The sequence below is a fragment of the Komagataella phaffii genome, chromosome 2, assembly GCF_000027005.1.
Source record: "Komagataella phaffii GS115 chromosome 2, complete sequence".
NCBI lineage: Eukaryota > Fungi > Ascomycota > Pichiomycetes > Pichiales > Pichiaceae > Komagataella > Komagataella phaffii.
Window position 1 is genome coordinate 1111970 of NC_012964.1, and position 25938 is coordinate 1137907.

The 25938-nt window shown below is 40.0% G+C and overlaps 10 protein-coding genes across 10 annotated transcripts; 8 read left to right on the top strand and 2 right to left on the bottom strand.

The window, feature by feature from the left end:
* Positions 1-261: 261 nt before the first annotated feature.
* PAS_chr2-1_0599 (uncharacterized protein) lies at positions 262-5832 on the top strand (the record flags this gene model as incomplete). Its single annotated transcript, XM_002491471.1, has 1 exon — positions 262-5832. One exon carries the CDS (start codon positions 262-264, stop codon positions 5830-5832), a length of 5571 nt encoding a protein of 1856 aa, XP_002491516.1.
* A 1037-nt stretch (positions 5833-6869) lies between these two features.
* On the top strand, positions 6870-7952 carry PAS_chr2-1_0601 (Conserved nuclear regulatory subunit of Glc7p type 1 protein serine-threonine phosphatase (PP1); the record flags this gene model as incomplete). Its single annotated transcript, XM_002491472.1, has 1 exon — positions 6870-7952. The coding sequence occupies one exon, from the start codon at positions 6870-6872 to the stop codon at positions 7950-7952; it is 1083 nt and encodes a 360-aa protein (XP_002491517.1).
* A 215-nt stretch (positions 7953-8167) lies between these two features.
* On the top strand, positions 8168-9325 carry PAS_chr2-1_0602 (Hypothetical protein; the record flags this gene model as incomplete). Its single annotated transcript, XM_002491473.1, has 1 exon — positions 8168-9325. The coding sequence occupies one exon, from the start codon at positions 8168-8170 to the stop codon at positions 9323-9325; it is 1158 nt and encodes a 385-aa protein (XP_002491518.1).
* A 213-nt stretch (positions 9326-9538) lies between these two features.
* Positions 9539-12454, top strand: PAS_chr2-1_0866 (uncharacterized protein; the record flags this gene model as incomplete). The annotated part of the gene is made up of 1 exon (XM_002491474.1): positions 9539-12454. One exon carries the CDS (start codon positions 9539-9541, stop codon positions 12452-12454), a length of 2916 nt encoding a protein of 971 aa, XP_002491519.1.
* Positions 12455-12572: 118 nt separating this feature from the next.
* Positions 12573-16605, top strand: PAS_chr2-1_0603 (uncharacterized protein; the record flags this gene model as incomplete). The annotated part of the gene is made up of 2 exons (XM_002491475.1): positions 12573-14613; positions 14726-16605. The coding sequence occupies 2 exons, from the start codon at positions 12573-12575 to the stop codon at positions 16603-16605; spliced, it is 3921 nt and encodes a 1306-aa protein (XP_002491520.1).
* A 5-nt stretch (positions 16606-16610) lies between these two features.
* On the bottom strand, positions 16611-18731 carry PAS_chr2-1_0604 (Subunit of the Anaphase-Promoting Complex/Cyclosome (APC/C); the record flags this gene model as incomplete). The annotated part of the gene is made up of 1 exon (XM_002491476.1): positions 16611-18731. The coding sequence occupies one exon, from the start codon at positions 18729-18731 to the stop codon at positions 16611-16613; it is 2121 nt and encodes a 706-aa protein (XP_002491521.1).
* A 517-nt stretch (positions 18732-19248) lies between these two features.
* On the top strand, positions 19249-20022 carry PAS_chr2-1_0605 (Putative Nedd8 ligase; the record flags this gene model as incomplete). Its single annotated transcript, XM_002491477.1, has 1 exon — positions 19249-20022. The coding sequence occupies one exon, from the start codon at positions 19249-19251 to the stop codon at positions 20020-20022; it is 774 nt and encodes a 257-aa protein (XP_002491522.1).
* Positions 20023-20215: 193 nt separating this feature from the next.
* On the top strand, positions 20216-23038 carry PAS_chr2-1_0606 (Nucleolar protein, specifically associated with the U3 snoRNA; the record flags this gene model as incomplete). Its single annotated transcript, XM_002491478.1, has 1 exon — positions 20216-23038. One exon carries the CDS (start codon positions 20216-20218, stop codon positions 23036-23038), a length of 2823 nt encoding a protein of 940 aa, XP_002491523.1.
* Positions 23039-23456: 418 nt separating this feature from the next.
* On the bottom strand, positions 23457-24044 carry PAS_chr2-1_0607 (Hypothetical protein; the record flags this gene model as incomplete). Its single annotated transcript, XM_002491479.1, has 1 exon — positions 23457-24044. The coding sequence occupies one exon, from the start codon at positions 24042-24044 to the stop codon at positions 23457-23459; it is 588 nt and encodes a 195-aa protein (XP_002491524.1).
* Positions 24045-24861: 817 nt separating this feature from the next.
* PAS_chr2-1_0608 (Activating gamma subunit of the AMP-activated Snf1p kinase complex) lies at positions 24862-25836 on the top strand (the record flags this gene model as incomplete). Its single annotated transcript, XM_002491480.1, has 1 exon — positions 24862-25836. One exon carries the CDS (start codon positions 24862-24864, stop codon positions 25834-25836), a length of 975 nt encoding a protein of 324 aa, XP_002491525.1.
* Between the last annotated feature and the right edge of the window lie 102 nt (positions 25837-25938).

Here is a 25938-nt window from a genome sequence, read left to right on the forward strand (position 1 = left end):
AGTTTGACCTTCAAAAAGTTTTCCAACCTCTCTTGAGTGACTATCATAAACGTCTTTTATTTTCTCATCTTAACGTAAATAGCCTAAACGACTTTTCACTCGTTCCTTTCCGCCTCTATGCTTCCCCAGACAAGTTCCTAACTTTTCGATTCGTTGCAGTACCCGCGAAAACATTCTTGGTTTCCGATCCTAATCAAATTAAACTTTGCTGAAAATCTCAGATCCTTATCGTTTTCCATTGATCTCCCAATTCAATTTCAAATGATGTCGGAGTGGTCACCGTTGCCAAAAATGCTTCATGGGAGGTTTTTGAAGGCCTTTGTGCCTTTTGAATCGCTTCCCAAGGGAAAGGCCAAGCAATTTTCCTCAGAACTACAAGACATACATCCTGGAGATGAATGTTTTATGTTTGAAACGAATGGGGATGAATGGGCAAGAGGTTATGTTATTTCACAACCACTTCTGTCTGAGTTTTCAGCTGCAGCCATTGATCTGAACAAGATCCCTGAAAGAAAAGTTACTTTGGGCGTATTTCCTAGGTCCTACGTCTTTACAATTGGAGAGATCTCTACAGAAGCCTCCCCGAAGCAGACAGATGATTCTCTGGAAGATGTTGACTTTCCCAATTCGGTCCCCACTCTTTATGACACTGAACTACAAATCAAAAGCTCTTCTAATCCAGATGAACTTTTGGTGCCTAAAAGTACTGCTTTAACCAAGCCTAACCTGCCCCTAATACAGTTAAACGACGTTGACCTATTGGACGAAATCGTTGCTACTTTAATTTCTCTTAGTTCCCATATATTCACCATGTACTCGATAAACGAGTTGTACTTGTTTCAAAGGTTACATGAAATTTATTTGCAATTGGATGATATTCGAATTGATTTGCAAAATAATCTTTTAACCAAAGCTGAGAAGACAATGGCAAAGAAAAACGCAACTTACTTAATGGGGACTATTGTTAAGCTTTTAGCCAGCCGGGGAGACACTAATGCCGGTGCTAATCCGAAGTCAAAGCTAACAAGGTCTGACATTAGTGGCTATCAAGCAATTATGTCACGTTCTCATGTTACAGGTAACCTATTGGATTTTCAGAAAGATAAGATTAATCCTGCTGAGTTGGTCTCCAATCAACTTTTATTTGCATTATCTCCCAACTATCCTGTCTCTACCAAAATCAATGCTGACTTAACTCCAGAAGAAGATACTTATTTGAAGGCTGTTCCAACGTCTCATATTTTGGTTGATGTAAAGAATGTGAGCGGATCACTATCATTTTTTCCCAAAGGTTACAATGGAATGACTGCGTATATTTTCCTTAGAACCTCTAAGACTCGTTTAACGGAAGCGTTTTCGATTCATATACGTCCAGGAGATGATCTATCCTTGGAGAATCTAAGTGCTGCCCTTTTCAAGAATATACCTGCAACCGCAACTGAGAGTGGGAAAATCTATCTTGTTGCCATTTTAACGGAGGGTATCGATGTGGCAAGTAGATCTGGGAAGCCTGTTTCCTTGAATCAAATCAGAAAAGGAATTGCTGCTGGAGTCACTGATGTATCTAGAATCTTCTCGAGATTGAAGGGGTCCCTAGCAGCTGGGGAAGCGCACCAGTTTATTATAAAGCTATTTACCTCGTTCATTACCGAATCAGACAACTCCAATTCGTGGAATATCAATAATGGATGGGGTGAGTTAATAGAGAGAATCATTACTGGTTCTTCAAGAGGTGTTGCAGTTAATCCTCGTGCTGAACGTCTCATACTATCTATTAAAGAGTTCAAAAATGAAGGAATTTCGGATCAAAGCACTCTGAACAACTCCTTAGCGATTGCGCCTATCCGTCCCCTATTTTATGATCCGTTGAGTGCCAATAGAGAGAGAATATATATCCAGTTGGTCAATGTGACTACCACCTTAGACTTGGGAAAAACGCCTTTTATCACAACTCATCTCAAAGCATCTAATAAGAATTACTCGTTTCAGAAATCATCCAACGAAGTTCCGAAAGACCACTGGGAATTCTTGACTGTTGCTCCTGGAGAATACGTCAACGAAATCATTTTGCTCAATAATATTCCATCCAAACCAAGAAGTTCTACCTCTGATTACATTATTTTCACTATTTTTGGTAATGAAGAGTATCTCGGGGAAGCCAAACTTTTATTTTATGATGGTAAATCTGTTTTTGAAGATAAGAAAGGCTGTTCAATTGATATTATGTCAAATGATGAAGTTGTTGGAAAAGTCCAAGTTGAGGTGGATTATCAAGGTAAAGTCTACAACTTGGATCCTAATTTGGAGTCAATTTTGAACTGGAAGTCAATCTTTGCCAATAATTTCAAAGCGAACGAAGAGAGTATCTGCTCTACTTTGACAAAATTTGGGCGAACAAACGTACTAACTGTTGTCAAATACTTTGCTGCATTGGTGATGAGCGAGTTTGAAATTTATGAAGCTGCACTTGAGAACGAACTTCCTACTTTATCCAAAGTGGCATTTGAATCTATTGTGCACCTTCTCGATGTTGCAATTGCTCGGCAAAAATCATATATATACCTTTTTGATGACTTTACCAGAAACTATGCTAAGCTCCTACCTAAGGTTGCCCAGCCTTTTTTGAATCAGATCGTCAGCATCTTTGAGAACGCTGAACAGGAGTGGTCACATGTGTCCCGTTCCTTATGTCGTGCAATTCGTCTCCTTTTGACGTTGTTCCAGAATATGGCTGATGTATTACCAAGAATTCAATTACACAACAATCTTACAAGATTGGTGAATGCAATTGCCAAATTCTTCTCGTTTAAAAAAGATAATTTAGTTTCTGATCAAGTTCTTATTCTCAGTCAAGTGTTGCACATTAGAGAGACTTTACTTCTTGGATTCACACCTCTCAATGTTTGTAAAGACATGATTACCTGGTTCGATATAATTGGCACTAGGGGATTGGGTACCCTTGAACAAGGCGCCAACGTGCAAAACAAGCCACTCTCAAGAGAACGTGAGCTTGTTATAACCAAGCTGATACTATTGAACAGGATGTTACACAAATCATATAACGATGATTCGGATATTTCCAACCTTTTGAGCAACTATGCAATCCATGTGTCATTGGAAGTCTTACTTGGACAGTCCGATGTCTCTGCATCAAGATTGTCTTCTACGATACTGATTTCTGTATTTTCTGCTACTTGGCAGAAAGGTGATGATGCAACAGAGCAGGAATTACTAACTATAGCTCAACTGTTACCGTTAATGAGCAAGATATTTAACAAATACTACAAGTCGTATAAGAGAAATGACTTGCAAGCGAAGAGAGTTTTCACTCAACTTTTTCAGACAAGTTATCCATTCACAGAACATACTGTGGATTCAGTTGTCAACAACGAATCCTTCTCGGAGCTCTTGCTTGAGTTTTCTACTCTCTTGACATTTATAGTTCAAGCAGGCCAAAGGTTATCGGATGAGACTGGCATTATGAAGGTATTGGAGATGTCCAGTAAGCTGCAAGGGAAAGAACCTGATATTTTGTCAAGTGAAGTCTTACTATCCATTTTGAAGACGCTTAAGTTTATCGACGAAGGTATGTTTTACCCCAAAGATAAGTGGTTATCTGCTAGTGCTCTTTTTACCGTTACTTCCTATGGGGCGTTTGAATTGATAGCCCACACAATGTGTACTTACTATATTCCCTCCGTGGACAACTCGGAGTCATTCGATCGTCTACTATGGGCAAACTTTCTTAGAACTTTGTTAAAGATCTCTACGAGCATGCCCGTCGCCATTGAACATCTCACTAGCATCCCTGCTATAGGGTGTTTGAAGATTACAGGAGATCTTAGAGTTAAGACTGCCAAGTTATTGGAGAACATTTGGGATAAACTAGCTTGGGAAGCCCTACCTGAAGATGTTCACAGATTCCAGTTGAAAAGGTTCGGCGGATACCAGGTGGAATTCATTAATTACGACTTTTCCTGCTTTAAAGATTTGATCTTACTGTCTTTGCAAAAACACGAATCTTCTAGAGAGGTAGGCGTTAAAATGCTCGGTTCAATCATAATTGCCGAATGGTTAATAAGTGAGAATCTATTTGACGTTGAAAGAGAATGTATTCTAGGCTGCTACGAGATCTACAACAGTGAAGGTTACCGACCAAGTTCGGAGGAACAGCAACTTTTTATCAAAAGATTAAAGCAAATCTTGCATGTTGATCCCGAAGATGTGGCCTACAAGCCGGTAAAGAAATTTGTCTCCACCCTTGCCGAATTTTTGGAAATACTAAATGATCTTGAGAATGTTCCATTGGGGGATGAGTTTGATGATGAGCGTACCTTCCATAAACTTAACATTTCAGGATACCTAATGGAAGTTAATAGTCCCGAAGTTCTTCAATCATTCATCAATGGAATGTATGAGGATAATAAACTCAAGGAAAACTTTGTTCAAGCTGCTCTGAGTTTGGAGTTATTGGCAAACACCTATGATTGGGACATTGATACAGTTTTACCTAGGTGCTATGAGCCAGAATTCCCGGCCCAAACTCCATTTGAAAGAAAAGAGGCTCTTTTCAAGCTCATTGCAGACAATTTTGCTAAGGGAAATAGATTAGAGCAGGCCGTCGATTGCTACAAAGAATTGATTGAAGCATATGATAAAGTCAGTTTTGATCTTCGTGGATTGGCATCTGCGCATGCTAAGTTGGCTAAAGTTTACAAGGGATTGGAAGTCGTTGATAGAGTAACACCATCATATTTCAAGATTTCTTTTATCGGTTTGGGATTTCCAACAGCCATCCGAGGAAGGCAATTTATATATGAGGGTCTACCTTTTGAACATATCACTAGTATTCATGATCGTTTGTCAAGACTGCATCCTGGTGTTCGTATAATTAGTGAAGAAGAAGAAGCTGAAAAATTGATTGAAGAGGTCCCATTTGGAAGGTTCTTACATGTGAAGACAGTCGAGCCTTTCAAAGATTTGGCCTCCAACTTTACCCATGCCACGATATCCATGAAGAGGTATATGGACAATAAAGATCTGAAGGTTTTCGTTTCGACGAGAAGACTTCCAGGAGCTACAGGAGTTACAGATTTGTGGACCGAAGAAACCACATATGAGACCTATTTGACATTCCCTGTGCTAATGAACCGTAGTGAAATCAAATCTGTGAAGACGGTCAAAATATCACCCCTGGAGAATGCCATTAGATTGTTATCTATCAAGAATCAAGATTTGGCAACGTTAGAGTTATTTATAAGACATGCACTGAAAGCAGATGAAGATACTTTAGGTTTATTCAATGATCTATCTCGTCAACTGGCTGGCACTATTGACTCACCAGTGAATGGCGGTGTAACCCAATATCGGGTATTTTTCACGTCTGAGGAGGAAGCGGAAGATTCTTTCAGTGGAGAGGAAGTGAAACTTCTCAAGTCAGAATTCAACGATCTAGTGTTATTATTAGGTCGCTGCTTGATTCTCCATGGGAAACTAGTCTCCAAATCTTTAAAGAAATCCCATGATTCATTGATTGATCTGTTTGAACAGAATTTTACTGATGAAATTCAAGAGCTTGAAATTGATTTGGAAAGTATAAGAAATGCCAAAATGATTGATACCAAATACTCTGACCATCTTCCTAATTTCCGTCCTTCCTCCATACGGACTGAGAGCATTCACAGTGTTGGAGATAACAGCCGTATTGAAGTGTCATCGGGATCACTTTTATCCGAATCTTCTAGTAGACTGACTAATTTAACAGATGGTACTAGCCGAAGCGCAGCTACAAGAAAGAGGACTGCCTTGAATTGGAGGAGAAATAGATCTTAATTTGAATTACTGATAAGCTAGTAGAATTTAAAAGGCTGAATAGTTGTGTAGTTCCATTATTAAGAACAGAAACAGACTGATTACCAACTTCATTTTTCACCCAATCACATAGGGGACCTTAGGTAACCCTTTTCAGAGATAGTACTCTTACGTAACGTCTTCTCCACTGGAACCTCAACTTTTCGCGCCTCAACTTTCTAGAACAGAAACGGAACCAAGTAAAAAAACTGTCCTACTTTTTTCGCCTTTCTTCATACTTTAATCATGCTCAGAAACGTTTCAAGACAGTTACTACGTTCATCCAAGGTGTACTTGCCACAAGTAGCTGTGGTGAGAACTCAAACACCTGCCTTCGTCTCGCCATCAATCATAAGCAAACGTTTCAACATCACACAATCTGCTTCCACATTGACCAAAGAGGATGTCCTAACCAGAAGTGTCTCTGTGTTGCGGGGATTTGAGGTCAAGACAAAGGATATCGATTTACAAACCACTTTTGTTCAAGATCTTGGAATGGACTCTTTGGATTTGAACGATGCTTTAGTCGCTCTGGAAGAGGAATTCGATGTTGTGTTCGATGACAAAACCGCCAATGAGATCAAGACTGTGGGAGAAGTTGTTGATTTTGTTCTGGCTAACTACTTGCCCACTGAGCAATCCATCAACCATACCATCCGTTAAGTTATTTTAGAAGTGTTGTTTATAGCCAAATAGTTTTACCGAAGGTGATTGGATGTAAGTGCAAGTCGTGTGCAGTCCAACTTGGATTACATGCTGTAGGTAAGAATGAAGCTGGGGTAAAATATAGCAAGTACGAAAAAGAGGACAATTCTGTCTCGCTGATGGATGTTGAAGCAACCCTGTTTGGTTGGCATAGTCTCCTATAGTACCAGCCAACTAGCGCAAGCAGTAGCCATCTTTCTCTTCGTCCTTTAGACGACATCAACTTCGTCTCTGATTATGTAATCTTTGGTATCTACCCCAAAGATCGCGTAGGAATATTAGCTCAAGCTAGGAACCCACAGAAATCATACGAAATGTCGAAAGAAGAAGAGAAGGCTGCATTGAATTCTAGTGATAACAATTCCATCTACGAAACAGATCCTGAAGATGTTCAGGCTCCAGGAAATCCAATAAGTACATTGGACACCGCAACAGGATTCAGCCTTATTGATGATACCAATCCGCAGGAGATTGCTGCCGATGAAGACTTGGCCGATGAGTTGGCATCTGACTTGGAGTACTTAGACCTGGTCCACTTGAAAGTGAAATCCCTAGAAAATTTGAACCTAGATAGATTTGCCCAATTGACTGGGATATGTCTGCGTCAGAACTTGGTTGACTCTCTGGTCCCACTGAAGGCAATTTCTAAAAAGGATCAGGTGACCGAACTGGATTTCTACGACAATAGAATCAACCATATCAGTAAACACGTTAACGAATTTGAGAATCTAGAAGTGTTGGATCTGTCGTTCAATAAGATCAAGAATATCAAGAATGTGGATCGGCTATCTAAGTTGAAGAAGCTGTATCTCGTCCAAAACAAGGTGCATGAGATAAAGAATATATCCAATCTCAAATCGTTGGAAACCTTGGAGCTCGGAGGTAATAAACTCACAGAGATTGGGGAAGAACTTTTAAATCTGTCTTCAATTACAGACCTATGGTTGGGTAAAAATTACATTCAGAGATTGCAGAATCTAGATAGTTTGAAAAACTTGGAAATTTTATCCATCCAATCAAACAGGCTCACAAAGATCGAAGGGCTGGAAGAGCTGGTTAACCTCAGAGAGTTGTATCTGGCTGATAACGGTATCTCCAAAATTGAGAACCTAGACAAGAATACGAAGTTGGAAGTTTTGGATTTGACTTCAAATAAAATTGAGCATCTGGAGAACATGTCGCATTTAACCAGCTTGACAGATCTATGGTTTTCTTACAATAAGATTTCCTCATTTGCCGAAGTGGAGAAGGAGTTATCCAAGCTCCCCCAGTTGGACACTGTTTATTTTGAGCATAATCCAATTCAGACCGAGAACCCTACATCCTACAGACGAAAACTAAAGTTGATATTGGGAAGCAGTTTGCAGAAAATTGACGCTACATATATTAGATCTTGAATAAATTTTACTTGGCTGATTCAAGCCTTTACATGTTCGCATTTTCCCCACTTATAAGACCCCTTTAGGAATAGATAGATTATGTGTAATAAATTACAGCGATCGTAGATTACTCAATTTGATGCTCGTCTGTTTTTTTGCCCTTAACTTAGGTGGTCAGCGATAACAATTCACTCCCTCGGCCTCCCCTAAAACGGAGTCTTAGACCAAAAATAATGGCAGAAGACAGGAAAAAACGTGTAGGAAAAGCCTGTGACTCTTGTAGAATCAAAAAGACCAAGTGCGATGGAAAGAATCCATGTTCCCGTTGTATCAGTGACAACAAAGTTTGTATTTTTAGTGAAAGGAAAAGGTTCAAGGACAGAAACTACCCACCTGGATACGTACAGCTATTAGAAACGAGACTCAATCTGGTGTTGAATGGACTTGAAAAGATTGTGAATCTTGTAAGAAAAGATGTTGACCTGTCGGAGTTGAAGAGCGACGAGTTCATGCTGCAGCCAGAGGAGGAGAAAGTGAATATCAATCGTGTGCTATCCTGGATGATAACCCAACAGGACTTGGTAACTAACTCTCCAGTAGAATGGGATTGTGAATCAGATATAGCAGCTAAGTTGACAGGCGATGTCTCAGACTTTCAGGCCTCGATTCACAAGGTTTTAGAGCAAAAGAAGACTCAAGGAAGGAAAGAGTCTAGTAGTCCCTTAGACAAGCCAAGTACACACTTATCTACGGTATACAATGTGGACAATTCCTCAGTCTCATCCAATGAGGAAACCGCTGATATCAACCCCCAGGTTGAGGATAATCCATTGCCTATACTAGACAATGAAGATAACAATTTGAATCCCGATAGCAGCAACACATTCGACTTCAATAATGTCAACTTCGAGCTGAACCTGGGTGGCTTCCAATCTGGAGCTGCGCTTGCCACTGCAGCAATGGATGGGGGACTTTCCATGATAGATTTTGAAAACTCACCCAGTATGGGAGGTTATTCGTCATCTGATCAGAAATCAGACCTCCTAGATTTTCATGATGAATCATATATCCCACCAACTACACTTCAAAGGAAGAATTATAATAGCAACTCACCACTCACGTCGCCACCATTGAACCCTCAGAACATGAGACGATCCTCCTCCTTCAAGACTACGAGGCGGAATTCGAACTCCCATTTGGGCTACATATCCAAGCCACAATCAAACAGTCATATTCACACAGGACTCAAGAATAGTCCAGTGGCTGGTATCTTTCTTAGTTCTGAAGCGGATGGTTCATCTGGCAACAGTGGGACGTTTTCTTCCATTCACTCGCCTGCTGGTGATTCATTTCCTACCTCGTCACCGAACAATAAAACAGACGAATACTAATAGGAATCAAGTTGAATTCATTCAAGAATTGATTTAACTGTGGTAGGATAATAATTTATTTGTCGTCTTTGAACATTATTGATAGTAATCCTTTGTTTCTTTTGTATATATTAGGTAAATCCCTTTTTGGTAATAAATTGTCACCTCTCACTATACTTCGCATTTTTCCTTACCTACTGATTGTTATTTCTTTTTTCCAATCAAACCATCATCATGTATGAAGAAGAGGTGTTTGACCTTCCACAGGACATTTTGGACGGTTTGGTCAGCAATGTTGTGGAGGCCAATGAGGAGACCAAGTCTGAGTCACCAAAGGAACAGCAGGAGGAATTTGAACTAGAGATAACGGACGATATCCTGAACCGTTTAGTAAACGATACTGTAGGCTTATTGGAACAACAAGGGCAAAAAGCTGAGAACAAACCATCTCCGGAAGATGCTCAGGGAGAAGAAACGATATCGAACGATCAGAGTGATAAAGACCAAACACAGAAACAAACAGAGGAAACTAATCACGCCGATAAGGAAAAACCTCAGCTACCTTCAGAAGCAGTTACTGAAGATCGGAATAATGACAGCAGTGAGTATGGAAAACTTTTAGAGGATACAGAAGCCATTCTTCAACAATATGAATCATCCAAGAGTGGGCCGCAAGCGGACAGTCGTGTGTCTACTCGTCCAGCCCAAGAAACATCAGATATTGCATCACAACAGCAGGATTCAACAGTCAAGACAAACAATTCTCAGCAAACTGGGCATGAAATTGAAAGTGAGGTTAATTTCAGAGACATGTTAAGACTGGCGGAGCAGCATGTACAAATTGACCAGCTATTGTCCGGCACGTCAGAAGAAATTTCACACGAGATATTGGAACAACTAGCTTCAGCCACTGCTGAAAGTATTCAAAATCAACAAAAACAGCTGGCAAAAGAGTTTGGTGTTCCAAAACAGCAACAATTACAGAGGGAGTTTTTGAATAGACAGAAACAGCAACAAAAGAAGGTCGAAACTTCTCCTGATGAAAATCTCCAGGAAGCATTAGCCAATATGGTTCAATCAGTGGTTAATAATGTTGTAGAAAATTCTAGAAACGAAAAAGCAGATGTTTCCAAGTCTGATCTGGATACGGCTACGAGTAGTAGAACGAAGGCATCTGAGTCCCATGATCTGGATCAAACACAACTAAATCAAATTTTAGAGAACGCAGTTGCCATGGCTATATCGAATCCTAATAACTTACCAGATAATGCTCCAACTAACCAAGAAACTAAGCAGAGTAAAATTTCCAATGAAACTGCTGCAATCACGTCACAAGAGGCATTGGATGCTGCTAAGGCCAGATTGTCCAAGCTTCCAATCAAACCTATGAAACGAGCTGAGGAAAAGAATAAATCATCTGATTCAAGTACAAATTCGGGTGCTGGTGGGTTTAATCAGTCACCTTTACAGTCCACCGGTAATTCTTCCCTCCTGGAGGCGATACGAAATGCATCTCAAAGTGCCATGAAACAAATTCAGGAATACCGAAAGACTGGGTCGACAGTACCACCGTCTAAAGAGGTTCAGATTGGTTCTGCTTCTTCCGATATGTTGCCCAATAGTCAGGCATCTGTTGTGAACGATTCGGTTACTAAAAAGGCTGCTTCTAGTAAGGCACAGGATGCTTCGAAGAAAAGAGGTCTCTCCATCGCACAAACATTAGCCATCACCAGAGATCAGATGGTTAGAAAAGCTTCAACAGAACCTCAGAATATCTCCAACCTTTACTCTTCCTTATCTCGTAACAGCTCATTATATTTGCAAAGGCAACAAATGCTGAACTCAATGAAAACAAAACCCCATGAGTCAAACAAAAGTGAGTCCATGGACAGTTTAGCCTTTTTACCTGCCACGATAAGTGAAGAAGTGTCTAGAATCACCGGTTTGTCATCTGATGCTATACGAAACATTTTCAATACCGTAAACAGTGCCGTTGATTTGATAGCGCCTTCTCTGAACAGAAAGTCTCTTGAAAAAGCAAACATGGATTTAAAAGAGAAGATTCGTATGGATAATAGGGAGAGGAAGAAGAGGTGGCGAGAATTGAACGTGGATAAAAATAGAGATAATGACTTGAGAGCTAGAGTGCTAAAAAGAGCTAGTGTTCTGTTTCCTTCTGCAGATGAGGAAGAAAAAAAGAAAAAATGGGTTCAGGAAGAGTTTACTAAAAGGAAACAAAAGAGACTTGAAAGAGAAAGAGAGAATAAACCAGTATATTCAGCTTTTGAAACCAAGAAGGAAGCCAATAGCAAAGACAACCACAAGGCTAGTAGCGAGTTGACTACTACCACTGACACTGTTTTGAAGCAGTTCAGCGACTTAGGACTTCCAGATGATCCGAAATTTGCTACCGATTTCACCGAGTTGTATAAAACATTTCAGAATTCGACGTCTTCTGTGTATTCATCAAAGAATAGTCTCATCAACACTGCGACTGCTGCTATTGTTGCGTACGCTTCTCTCAATCAAGAGCCAGCTCTGAAGCAAGAAAACCTTGATGTTACATCCAAGTTCGGCTCAATGATCAATAATATAGTATCAGCTTTGTTGAATAGCACTCCCCAAGAAGCTGCTGTTAAAGAGATTACAGGATTACCTGCAGGGGCCATGTCATCATTCAAGATCAGAAAAGATTCCCCAAATCAGAATTCATCAACGGCAGACACGATAAAGCTTCCTTCAAAGGTCCCCGATGCAGAATTGACACTCCTAATAAAGAATAAAAACTCGAGTGCTACAAACTCTAGCAATAGTCAAATGATCGGAGCTTTGAGGAACTTGAATCTCAACTTCACTACAGAGAAACGCAAAATGGACGACGTACCTATTGCGGTGGACGATTCCACACCCGGAAAAAAACTGAGGACCGAAGACAGGAAAAATTTTTCGGCCCCTTGGACTTTTAACACGTTAAAGCTACCCCAGTACAAGAAACCTGAAGTTGGTAAACCGGTCTACACTCCGGCCCCTCCACGTTTGGCACAACCGAATACTATACCAGACAGAGAAGCTTCTAAACCATTATCGTTTGGTGGGATTAATTTAAGAAAGCCTGGCGCTTTCCGTAAGCCTAAGACCACCACTCAATGATCACTCTTCATATCGCTAAACATATATTCATAATATTACATAAACGACCCTTTCAATATATAGGAAAGACATCGCGATTAGTTAAGGATATTATATTTTGGTGAACTTTTCATCACACATGGCTAAGAAGAAGTCTAAAAAGGCTGAATCCCCACAGCCAGAAGCTGCTGCAACTACTAGATCTAGAGAATCTAGGGAAGAAGCGGAGAAAAAAAGGAAAGCCAACCGGCTTTTGGTCACTAATAGTAGCACCTGGACGGGGAAACTGCCTGTGAATCTTTTGCATGAGCATATTCAGAAGAGAAAATGGAATAAGCCGGAATACGATATGAAGAGAGTGAAAGATGGCTTTATTGCTGTAGTCACTTTAAGCTGGGAGAATCCTAAAACGAGAGAGACATTGAGAATCAGGTTTGAGCCTATTAAAGAAGTCGTTGAACCTCAGGAAACTCCTCTAGAGGCAAGACATTTTGCTGCAACCTACTGTCTTCATAGACTCGCATTTAGTAAAAATATACATATGGTGCTACCTAATAACCATAAGGATTTTTGGAAGGACCTTGAAAGCTATAGAAAGGACATGGAAAAGAATAAACCTTACAAATACAAATATGAATACACAGAAGAACCATTTCAAATGCTATTGGAAAAAAGGAAAGATGAAGCAGAAGCTCAAAAACAAAAAGAGAAAGAAGCTAATAATCCGCAGAAACTAAAGATAGATAGAAGCAAAAAGATTCCTGTTAACTACTCCACAAGAAATGAGGTAACGTTTCCCAGAAAGGTTTGGGAACAGTCACCGTTGCTGGATCTCGGCTTTGCTTTTAGAAGGAAGATCGAAAAACTGCTGAGCGGAAGCTGGCAGAAGCTATTTGAAGATAAAAAAGCTTCAAGGCCCGAGTATGTTGACAGCTTAACGTTCTTAGGATTTAGAAACGCCCATATTGAGGAATGTTTACTGTACACAAATAACTTCAATAACTCACTAGAATGGCTTTTATTCAATGTTCCGGAGGATGATTTGCCTCCTTTTTTTCAACGCGATGAAAGAGACTCTACTGTTGAGATTAAGCTGAGCATTGACTCCAAAAAGGATAATATAATCAAAAGACTAAAAGCCGGTGGCTTCGATGAGGAACAAGTGATGGAATGCTACCGGTCAGATGAAGTTGATGCCGCTATTGCTCTAACATACGAGTTGGTAAAATATGAACCACCAACAACTGAAGCATCTGATGACCTCAACATTTGGGAGGAAGAAATTGAAGCAATCACCAGCATTATTGAAGATCGAATCAAAAAGACTGGCGATAATATTGTGGAATTTGAATTGGATTTGGAGAATTGTTCCCAGTGTTTTATACTACGAGTTTTCAAATCACCTGGCTACCCTTCAACTCTCCCCGGTATCCACATTCTGACTCCAAATGAGAAAGTAGCCAATTATATCAAACAATCGATCATTCAACAACTGGTAGCATACTTACAGGAGAACTCCATAATTGGAGACCAAATGTTGTACTCCATGTTTTCATGGTTAGAGGAGAATATTAGCAAGATCATAGAGAATCCTGGTCCTTTGATAAAGGACGATATTTTCGTTACCGATGCACAAATAGCATCCGTAACTGGCAAGTCTAAGAGCAAAAATAAACAGAGAAAGAAGCATACTGACGTAAGCAGGATTAAAGCTGATTACGAACAAAGAGTTGGTCTCATTGATCTTGAATCAAGGACAAAGCTGCCTGCTTGGTCCCACAGAAATCGAATGGTGGAAATTTTAGAGGAGAACGAAATCGTATTGGTAACTGGTGAAACGGGTTCCGGAAAATCAACACAAATTGTTCAGTTCCTTTTGGATCACATGAATGCTCAAAATGACTTTTCATCGCAGATTATTTGTACACAGCCACGAAGAATTTCAGCCATTGGACTGGCTGAGAGAGTTTCAGAGGAAAGATCTGACAAATGTGGCAAGGAAACCGGTTACATCATTCGTGGGGAAAACAACACTGGCAAACTCACTAGGATAACATTTGTCACCACTGGTGTTTTATTGAGAATGATGCAAAGCTTGTTAAAAGACGATGATTCCTCTTTCGACCTAGATCAAATCAGATATATATTAGTTGATGAGGTTCATGAACGTTCAATTGACAGTGATTTTTTGCTGATGATTCTGAAAAAGGTCAGAAGAAAGTTCCCAAATCTAAAGATTATTCTCATGTCTGCCACAATTGATATCAGCATATTTTCCAAAATTCTTCAAAGTTGATGTGGCACATACTCATATTGAAGGAAGAACTTACCCTATCAAAGACTTTTATCTTGACGAGGTTATCAACCTTATCGATTACAAAATTGAGAGAAACAACGAGCTGGTAACCCCAAATCCTAACTCAGATTTTTTCAAGTATAGACCTTTGGACCTTGATCTAATTGCTAAACTGGTTTTTAAGATCGATTCCCAGCTGAACAGTTCTGGATCAATCCTGGTTTTCCTTCCTGGTGCTATGGAGATTAATAGTTGTATTCGAAAATTGAAATCGGCTTTCAATGAAGGATCTCTTTGGGCCCTTCCTCTACATTCTGCTCTATCTTCCAAAGATCAAAAAAAAGTATTCCAGAAACCTCCAAAAGGTGCTAGGAAAGTTGTGCTTTCTACAAATATAGCAGAAACTTCCATCACCATTCCGGATGCTGTGGTAGTCATCGATTCAGGAAGAGTCAAAACAAATGTTTATGATACCAAATTTCATTCGACTAAGCTTATTGAAACATTGTGCTCCAAAGCAGAGGCGACGCAACGAAGAGGTAGGGCTGGACGTGTGACAAGCGGACTCTGTTATAAACTCTATTCGAAAGAAACCGAACTGGAAAATATGCGTGACCATCCAGTACCAGAAATTATGCGAACCAGACTTGAATCCATTTATCTGATTGTGAAGTCTATGGGTATATCAGATGCAAGGGAATTTTTGAAAACCGGTATTGACTCTCCTGATGACAACTTACTGGATAACGCTAAACAGTTCTTGCATGACATCGGAGCTGTCTCCGAAGATAAGCTCACTCACCTGGGTGAGTATCTTTCTATGTTGCCCGTAGACCTTCACTCTGGTAAGTTAATTATTTTCGGTACATTGTTGGGAGCCTTGGAGACAAGTTTGACATTAGCTGCCATCGCAACTACCGGTAATCCGTTCATTGAGAATAAGGAAAATGTGAGGGCGGTGAAACGATCATTTGCAAACGGTAAAGGAGATTTGATGGCAATAGTGGAAGCTTATGTTCAGTACTCCAACCTGCATACATCGCCTTATAAGTGGTGCGAACAAAACTGTCTGTCTCCAATGGTATTGAAAGACATTTCCTCTACAAGAGATCACTATTTATCTATTTTGGAAGATATTGGATTCATTCCCCTGAACTATACAAGGGATCATCAAGTGCTGAACAGAAATGATTCTGATTTCAAAATAGTCAGTTCTATTATAACGGCCTCCTTCTACCCAAATATTGCAAAGGTAAACTACCCTGAGCTAAAGTACCTAAAGAGTTCTGCGGGTACGATTGCACGTGAAGCAGATGCTAGAGAAACCAAGCTCTTCATGAAAAATCAAAACTATACCATAGGTTCAGAGGCTCTACCTTCAAATCGCTGTTTTATTCACCCAGGATCAAGTCTATTCGCAACATCCGATGCGGTGTCATCAGTAGCAGAACTTCAACTTTTTGACAAGACTGATATTGATTCATCCAAAATAGGTTCAGCTAAGCTTCCTTCACAATTGCACTCAGACTTCGCTGTGTATCGTTCTTCCCAGGTCTCGGTTCGGGATCAAAACACGAAGATTTATTTGAGAGATATAACCCCAACTTCGAGTTTGTCTGTCACATTATTTGGTGGGAAGATCACTTATAACCTGAATACCATTCTTGCAGGTCGAAAGTCCCCTGGTATTGTAATAGACTCATGGATTCCAATAGTGACTTGGTCCAAGAATGGAGTCTTACTTCACCGGCTAAGAATAGCTTTGGATGAAGCCATCAAGGTCAGATTGTCTAAAGCTGCTTATAATCATGTACAAAATGGAGGTGACAATGTCCTCGGATTAGTTGAGGAACTTATTAAAAACTTTAGATATTAGCATCGTTACTTCTTTAATTTATACTTATCACCGTTCACTTCTAGTTTCTCCTCTTCGATGCAGGAATGCAGATATAGCTCCAGCTGCTTTTCCGTAGCATTGTAAGGAGTCTCCTGGGGAACTAACATTTTCAGGAAAGAATGCATCTGGCTGAGAGCAGTAGGTCCCAGATTAGTCAACATTCCGACGATAAATGGCCAATACTTTTGCATTGTTTCTGCCAATTCTTCCTGATCATTATGATCATGCGCATTCGTGTCCTCAGATACACCCGATTCCTGCTCTTCGAAGGATGTGACGGATGACCAGACTGATCCGCTTTGCTGAAGAATATTCTTTTGACGCCAGAATTGCAAATTCTTTTGCAAAAGAGCAATATCCATCTGCAATTCTTCTGATAATTTCTCTATCTCCCAGCTTATTCGGCTAGAATCATCTGCGGAAAACTTCAGAATCACCGCAGCTTTGTCGGGCGTTACCGTAAAGCTTCTGGTCTGATCATTCACGTCTATGGATAACGTGACTCTACCCTGGGAGTGAATTGGCTCGATAGATCTCTCAGGCTTGACCGTTGAGAACTCCTTCACATAATTTTCTATGCTGTTGGATACCTCAAGTGGCAAAAGGAACCTATCCTTTTCAAGCTGTGGCCAGAATAAATGGGATATGATTGACGAATGAAGGTTTTCCGGTATTGTGGCACAATTCTTATGTATTTTTCTATCAATGATTTTACTATCATTCACATCTTTGATCATCACATTTAGTGAATTAAACTCGTTCTCGCCAAACCTTACTTTAAGCAAATCAATCTTATGAGAGATATCAGCAAAGTCGTAACTTGTAAGATCTAAAAGCTGTGATGAAATAATTGATACGAATTCATTTACAAAAACATTTTTCGAATCAAAGATGGAAATTAAGGATTCAATGATATCACTAATCTTGTTCTTCTTGAAATCTGGAAGTGCTTCACTAGGGTCTGGCACCCAATGTAGGTCTCTCAAATCATGGATAAAGTGAGTTTCAGCTAATGGGGGTTTGGAGAGCTCTTTGGAAAGCTGACCGAGCTCATTTGAATTCTCGTCAAGTAGTGCTTTCACGATTCTCTTGACTGTATCATCCCGGTCTCTCAAATAGTGCTTTATGGGCCTGCAGACCTTGTCTAAAAGAACGCCTCTAGGGTCAAGCTTCAGGAAGGCTTTAATGACCAACAGGTAGAACGATATTATAGTGCTAGTGTTGATACCAGCATGTAGTAGTCTCTCTTGGCACAGTTTTGTGAAGTAGGAAACTAAGTGTTCACGAACATGGGTGTGAATAAGACAATTCTTCATCTCTTCTAGGCAAGGTTCTGCTATGTCAAAATTTTCAACAATATCAAACGACTCATTTATTCTGATGGTGATTAGTTCATCATATATGACTTGGATCCAACTGTCGGCCCTGAAGCTGTTTGGGTCGATAATCCGATAAATTCTGGGCAGAAGCCATTCATATAGCCAGCTTCTCAATTCGGGAAGAACGTAGTGATCCCATTTGCCTCCATAAGTAATATTAATATAGCTGGCAAGTTTAGCTCTTATCAATTGGACTGTAAGTTCTCCAAGATAGTCACCCATGTGTATCAGTTTCATAGCCTTGAACGCTCTTTCTTCTTCGTAAGAGTCCTGACCGTTTAACACAATTAAGATCATAGACTCAAGATCTTTCTCCAAAGTAGGACATTCCCGGATAGTCCTTTGTAGTACTGCGTTTGTGGCTCGCTCAACAGCAGATCTGTCGTTCTCATCAAGATTCATGCACCTTACAATTTCAACCACTTTCCTGTTGACAGCCTTGACAGCCCTCAAACGGTTGTAAAGAGAACCATCAACCACAATTGGATATCTTCTAAACACTCTCAAGAATAATTCCCGGAGATGGGGCCCACTTGAGTGTTGATTATTTAAGCTTCGAAGACTTGTACGAATACGCAAAGGTGGATCTTTAGTGCTCCCTTGACACTCCAACGACTGATTTATCCACTCTTTTACCAGCTCCCAGTCTTGCTGAAGATCGGGCAAAACATTTTCGGACTGAAACACGCTCAAGAATGCGCTTCTATCCAATGGTCTTAGTGACATTACCACAATCTCCCCCTCCAGATAAAGGGAAAAGAAGGGTAAACAGCAGATTCGAGAAGATCAGTAGAGGGACAGATAAGTCACTAGGTGGGAAACGAGAGAAAAATAAATCCAGATAAAGTATGTCTGTGGTGAATGTGGCTTAGGAATTCATACATTTATTCATTTAGTCTTAGAAAGGGTGAATGGTCTGCTTGACAGTCAATAATACTGTGACGGCGCGTGCATGTAAATCAAAAAAACAAAATAAAAAATAATGAAGGATGCGAGGTTCGAACTCGCGCGGACAACCGTCCAGCAGATCTTAAGTCTGCCGCCTTAGACCACTCGGCCAACCCTCCAATGGTTGAAACATATTGATATTGCATCTTTTTGTCAGGTTTTGGTAAATTCTTTTTCGCGAGATTTATCAATTATAAGTCACCAAATTGTCCAAACAAGTTGACATTGGATAAATAGTAAAACTAGATTCTTTGTTGGCGCATATAAGTTTCCTTTTCTCAACGAAAATAAACCCATGGCACCCAGATCTGTTCAAAAGTTAGTTGAGTCATTCAAAGAAGTGACTGATCTTAGAGATTCTGAGGCTACAGCTTGGCTCACCAAGTATAAATGGAATCTTGAAGATGCTGTAGAAGCTTACTTGACTCAGACCTCGATGAACTCCCAAGGCCAAAACTTCCTCACACAGGAACAGAAAGGAAGTCTGATCAGCCTATTCAATAAATATAAGCAAGATGGCGAGGACTACATTGGTATTGACGGTACGATCCAGTATATCGAAGACCTGGAGTTTGAAGTTGAAGATCCAGTGGTGTTAGCTCTGGCAGAGTTTTTAGAATCGACACAAATGGGAGTTTTTGAAAGAGCAAAGTTCGTAAATAACTGGGAAAAGGCGGGGATATCTTCGATACATGAAATGAGACAGAAAGTATTGGAATTTCAAAGGTCTTTAGAGAATGATGAACAGTTTCTGAAGAAAGTGTACGATTTTACTTTCAAGTTTCTATTGGACAACAACCAAAGAACCCTACTAAAAGATACTGCTGTAGAATATTGGAAGCTCTTACTATCCCACTATTTTGGCGAGGAAAAGATGAGTCAATGGTGTCAGTTTATCAATGATGAGTGGCAATTTGCAATCACTAAAGATCAATGGCAGATGCTTTTTCTGTTTATGAGTGAATGGAATCAGAAAGATAACTTTATCGAATCATATGATGAAAATGCAGCCTGGCCTTCGATGATGGACACTTTCGTCGAATATTTACGAGCAAAAACGAGCAGTTAGGATGAAGAGTTTTGCAGCTAATGAAAGTATGATTAAAGCATAAAGAGGGTCCGAGTAATTCATGTATTGTAATCCAATCCCGTATATCATTGGAATCTGTCCTTACATAATCTAAATTTTTCAGTCATGTGACTCGAAATTTTTTCTTCTTTAATTTTCTACTGCTAATCTACACTCTCTAATATCAACTACCATGGTCAAGTCATATCAAAGATATGAACTCGGCAAATCATTTGGAGTGATCAGTTCAGATAGCAATATTGTGTATCTTCCTCAAAAGAAATCCACGGGAAAAGTCATCACCGGTGGATTGGAAGACATTTTGGTATGGGACATTAAGACTGGTGAGCTCTCTCAGAAACTGCATGATGGAATACCAATTGGAGCAGCTGATGCCTCTGTCAGTGGCGCTCCCAGCCAAGTTGTTAGACTGGAGTACCACCATAATAACAATATTGTTGCTGCTGGTTATAGTGATGGAAGTATAAAGATTTGGGATCTCACATCTGGAACTGTAGTAATGAGTCTCCAAGGTCACAGGTCTGCCGTGACGATTCTAGTATTCGATCGAAGCGGCACAAGACTTGTAAGTGGTTCCAGAGACTCTACTATGATTGTTTGGGATCTGGTGGGAGAAACTGGTCTTTTCAAGTTGAAAGGCCACAAGAATGAGATCACTGGTCTCCTTCTACTTGATGGAACAGAAGCCAAAGATGACGAAGAAATGGAAGATTGGCTCGTTAGTGTCAGCAAGGATGGTTTGATAAAACTTTGGGATTTAAAAGCACAGCAATGTATTGAAACACATGTGGCTCATAGCGGAGAATGTTGGTCTTTGGGTATCGATATTGAGCGCAGGATAATCATTACCACTGGTACAGAGAACAAATGTAAAGTCTGGACTCTTGATTTGGATGCTCCTAATAAGGTTAGTGAAAGGGGATTATTTGAGAAAAAGAGCAAGCAAAGAGGTCTCACAACTTCGTTCAAGACCATTAGAGGAAACAGCTTTTTCTTTATTCAGAATGCTGATAGAACCGTGGAGATTTTCCGATTAAGAAGCGATGCTGAAATTCAAAAAGCTGTGACTAAGAGAACTAGGACATTGAAAGAAAAAGGTTTGGATGAGGATGAAGTTGAAGAGAATTTGAAGTCGGGTGACATTAATAGATTGATACAAAATTTTGCCACAGTTAGAAGTATGGCTAAAATACGGAATTGTACCTGGACTGAAAAAGCTGATCTCTTGATCTCTTTGAATAATAACAGTGTTGAGTACTATACTGTTTCTCTGCCTGAAAATGTTAAGAAGCACCAATCCACTGATATGATCTACAAAAAGGCCCACTCCGTGGAAGCCTTTGGCCATCGTACTGATATTAGATTTATGGATATCAGCGATGATGGCAAATTATTGACTACGGCATCCAATGGACTGTTAAAGGTCTGGAATGTCAATTCTCTTAACTGCATAAGAACTTTTGAATGTGGATACGGACTTGTTGTGAAATTTTTACCTGGTGGGGCATTATTAGTGCTAGGAACTAGAGAAGGTAACCTGGAATTATATGATTTGGCAAGTTCTACTGTTTTGGACTCTATCCAGGCACATGAAGGTGCACTGTATCAACTCGATATTACTCCCGATGGTAAATCAGTAATCACTGGAGGTGCTGATAAGCAAGTTAAAAAGTGGGATATCAAACTTGAAATGGTTGAAGTTCTGGGATCGAAAGAGAAAGTGGCTTCTATGTCCTTGGTCAATTCTAGAAACATGGAAATGAACGACGAGATCTTAGCTGTCAAGGTTAGTCCTGATCAGCAGCTTTTGGCTGTTTCTACCACAGACAACTGTGTCAGGGTTTTTTATCTTGATACGTTAAAATTCTTCTTGAACCTTTATGGCCACAAACTTCCTGTTCTCTCTATAGACATTTCTCAGGACAACAAAATTATCATTACTTCTTCTGCCGATAAGAACATCAAGATTTGGGGTTTGGACTTTGGAGACTGTCACAAATCCATTTTCGGGCACCAAGATTCTATCATGAGTGTACGGTTTATCAGCAATACTCATCATTTTATTACTACTTCTAAGGATGGAATGGTTAAGTACTGGGATGGTGATAAGTTTGAGTGTATTCAAAAACTTGCAGCACATCAGTCTGAAGTATGGTGCAGCGCGGTTTCTTTGGATGGTTCCTTTTTTGTCACTGCTTCTCATGATCATAGTATAAGAATTTGGGAGGAAACCAACGATGAGGTATTCATACAGGAGGAAAGAGAGAAGGAAATGGACGAGCAATACGAAGAAACCTTATTGGCATCTTTGGAAGAAGACGAGGATTCCCTGGCCAAGAGAAAAGAGGAAATCGATGAAGTTACTGGAGTCACCAAACAAACAATGGAATCTCTGAAGGCTGGTGAAAAACTCATGGAAGCATTGGACTTGGGAACTAAAGAACTCGACGCTCAAGAAGAATATGAGCAGACTCTTGCTGCTTTCCAACTGAAGAAGACTTTGAACCAACCAATAAAGCCTACTCCCAACACTATCTTGGTCGTCAAGAAAATGACTCCTGCTGAATACGTTTTGAGTATTGTACTTGCCATCAAAGCCTCCCAATTAGAAGATGCGCTACTAGTCTTGCCCTTCTCATACACAATCAAGCTTTTCAGGTTTATCCAGATTTGGACTGATTCAGAAAATGGATCAAAAAATATTGTCAACTTATCTACCATTTCAAGATTGGTCTTCACTCTAGTTAGAAACAACTGTAAGGAGCTGATTTCCCAAAAGGAAGATAAGATAAATCAATTGATTATTTCTGTTAGGGATCAGTTAAGGAAGCAATTGTCTCTGAGTGTCGACGACATTGGATACAATGTCGAAGGACTTAAGTTCTTGAAAGCTCAGTGGAAGTTGGCTCATTCTACAGAGTTCATCGACGAAGAGGAACAAAAACGGTACGAGGAAAAGCATGTCCAAAAAAGAGTGTACCAGACGGTAGAATAATAGTTCACTTTGCATTTTCAATATATACCAACTGATTCACATTATCAATCAAGCTCACTTCTTAATAGTACATAGAGCCTACCACAGCACAGATATCCCAATTGACAAGTACCTATGATATCCGATACTCGATCGCAAGTGGTACATGTAGTACATAGTTCAACCGTTCAGCTGAAAAGACCCTTAGTCATCTCTCGTTCATTCCGGTTTCTTGTGTGATAATCTGTGCATATTGCCGTACTGGCCATAGAGGGTGACAAATCTCCCTCTATTCTATTACATTAAACGGTACAGTCTAGTTACTTCTATTTATACATGATGCCCATCTCCAACGGTAGCCAGAAGCCCTTATCATTAGTCATTTGCGTAATCTGAAGACACGATAAAAAAGTGGTACTATTATTCTTACTGTGTGGTATTAATTTGCGGTCCTTCGTTTTTGGGAGTAGTAGTAGCAAGGACCACCTTCACCAATTTTCTTGCTTAACTTCCTCCATAATTTCTGGAAAAATGAATTACCCTCATAATCGTATTCAACCATGTCTTTTCTTCTCGGTTTGATAGAACAAGTTGATCCTTGCACTGAAGTTGAGCTACAGAGCTTATTACCTGATCTTAAAACGTCCGACTTCAATATTTTTTCGACTTTTTCCCGTAGGATCATTTCCAGTTCCATTTCTCTTTCGTATTTTAAAAAGTCGTTTGACTCTGGGTCGTATTCAATCCCACAGTCTGTTTGGTCTCTACTCTGAGTTGCGTTTCCATTCGAATTGACGGATTGAGATGTCTCACAGTCCATCAGTAACTGTCCACATGTCTCTGGCAAAGCAATGTATGCTTTAAAAAATTTGGTGAAGAAAAGCCTATCGTTGTAGTTTGGTAGCTGATCCATTAGCCGTTGTCTTTCTAATACGTTCACCCCTCTTAATGTTTGCTCTATGTCGGCAGTGTCGATCGTAATGCCATCTTTCGGATACGTATTAGGATCGGGTGGGACATCAGGCATGGATGCAGAGGGGCCAAAAATTGGACTGTGGTTTATTGATTTGAAATCAGTCTCTCATTTTTTTTTGTCAACCTTGACTTTGGTAGTGTGCAATCAAAGGCCTTAAGACATGGACAAAACGTACAAGCAAATAGAAGGCAAGACTGAACACAGTAAAGATGACAATACAAGCAAGTGAACGAACATCAGAAGGTCTATATAGAAATCTACATACAGTGCCTGCTATCGATTCGGAGTGTTGGCCCTATGGTTAGCCCCAACCGCCCTTTTTAATACATTCTACGCATTCTTTTCCCTTCATGGATGACATGGACTCATCTCAACCACCAAGGGCGAGCGTCAGGAACCAACAGTGTAAGGGTAACGACACTCCAAATAATCAGACCCAATAGGCAAGCCTATCAAGGTGCAGATCACCCACCAGATACTTCCTTCAAGAAGGAAATTTCCAATGTCCCAGAACCAAAAATAAAGTAACATTTAAAAGCCATATATGATATGACATTTCAGCTGTTACACTGAAAAGAACAGATACTACACTTGATCTAAGCCAAAAGGCAAAGAGATCTAAGGAAGGGAAAAAAGGGTTTGCAAGGGATTCAAGCTCCTTTTATAGTTTTCGAGGGCTGGGGCCATAGTGAAAATCCTCCGCCCTTGGTCGTGCCTCCCCAGTTTTTCACCGTCATCCGGGTAACTGGTACCACATACTACATCTCACAGAAAAGGAACCTATCCAATTCAATCGCCTATCATATCAAGAGCGCCATCCTTTAGCAGCCAAGTTGGAATTATTAAGTCTGGATTCACTTGAAGAGCCATGTTTGAACAGCCTCAAGTTGAACTCAGCAGTGAGCAGATCAATCAGGAGCAGAAACGGGCCCTAGACGCGATACGAGTATTTCTTCAGAGCAAGACGTCTTACGATGTGTTACCAGTTTCTTACAGGCTGATAGTGTTTGATACATCTCTCCTGGTAAAGAAATCCCTCAATATTTTATTGCAGAACAGTATTGTTTCTGCTCCTTTATGGAATAATAAGACAAGTCGTTTTGCGGGGCTTCTTACCTCAAGTGATTTTATCAATGTCATCCAATACTATTTCCAATTCCCCGACAAATTTGACCTTGTGGAGAAGTTAACATTAGATGGATTGAGAGAGGTAGAAAAGAGCATAGGAGTTTCTACCATTGAAACCATCTCCATACATCCATTCAAATCACTTTACGAAGCTTGCGAGAAAATGTTAGTATCAAAAGCTAGAAGGATTCCCCTGATCGATGAGGATGAAAATACACACCGAGAAATTGTAGTAAGTGTGCTAACACAATATAGAATACTCAAATTTGTTGCCTTGAATTGTAAGGAAACCCGTATGTTATTAAAACCGCTGAAAGAATTACAAGTCGGCACAATGGCTGAGATGTCCACAGTGACAATGGAAACACCGGTCATTGATGTGATTCACCTTTTGTCTAACAAATGTGTGTCTTCTGTGCCAATTGTTGACGGGGAGGGCAAGCTAGTCAACGTATATGAAGCCGTCGATGTCTTAGGTTTAATCAAGGGAGGAATGTACACTGACCTTTCATTGTCTGTCGGAGAAGCGCTTATGAGAAGAGCTGAAGATTTCGAAGGAGTCTACACATGCACATTGAACGATAGTTTGGCGACCATAATGGAAACGTTGCGGAAATCTAGGATCCACAGACTTTTCATAGTCGATACCGACACTAGCTTGTTGGGTGTTATCACATTGAGCGACATTTTGAGTTATCTTCTTTTCAGTCAATAAAGATAAATGCCACCAAAATACGAATTACATTTAACGAACCAGTCACACTATCAATAAATCAAGAGTTTATTTATAAAGACCTTTTCTCCTTTGCATCTTACT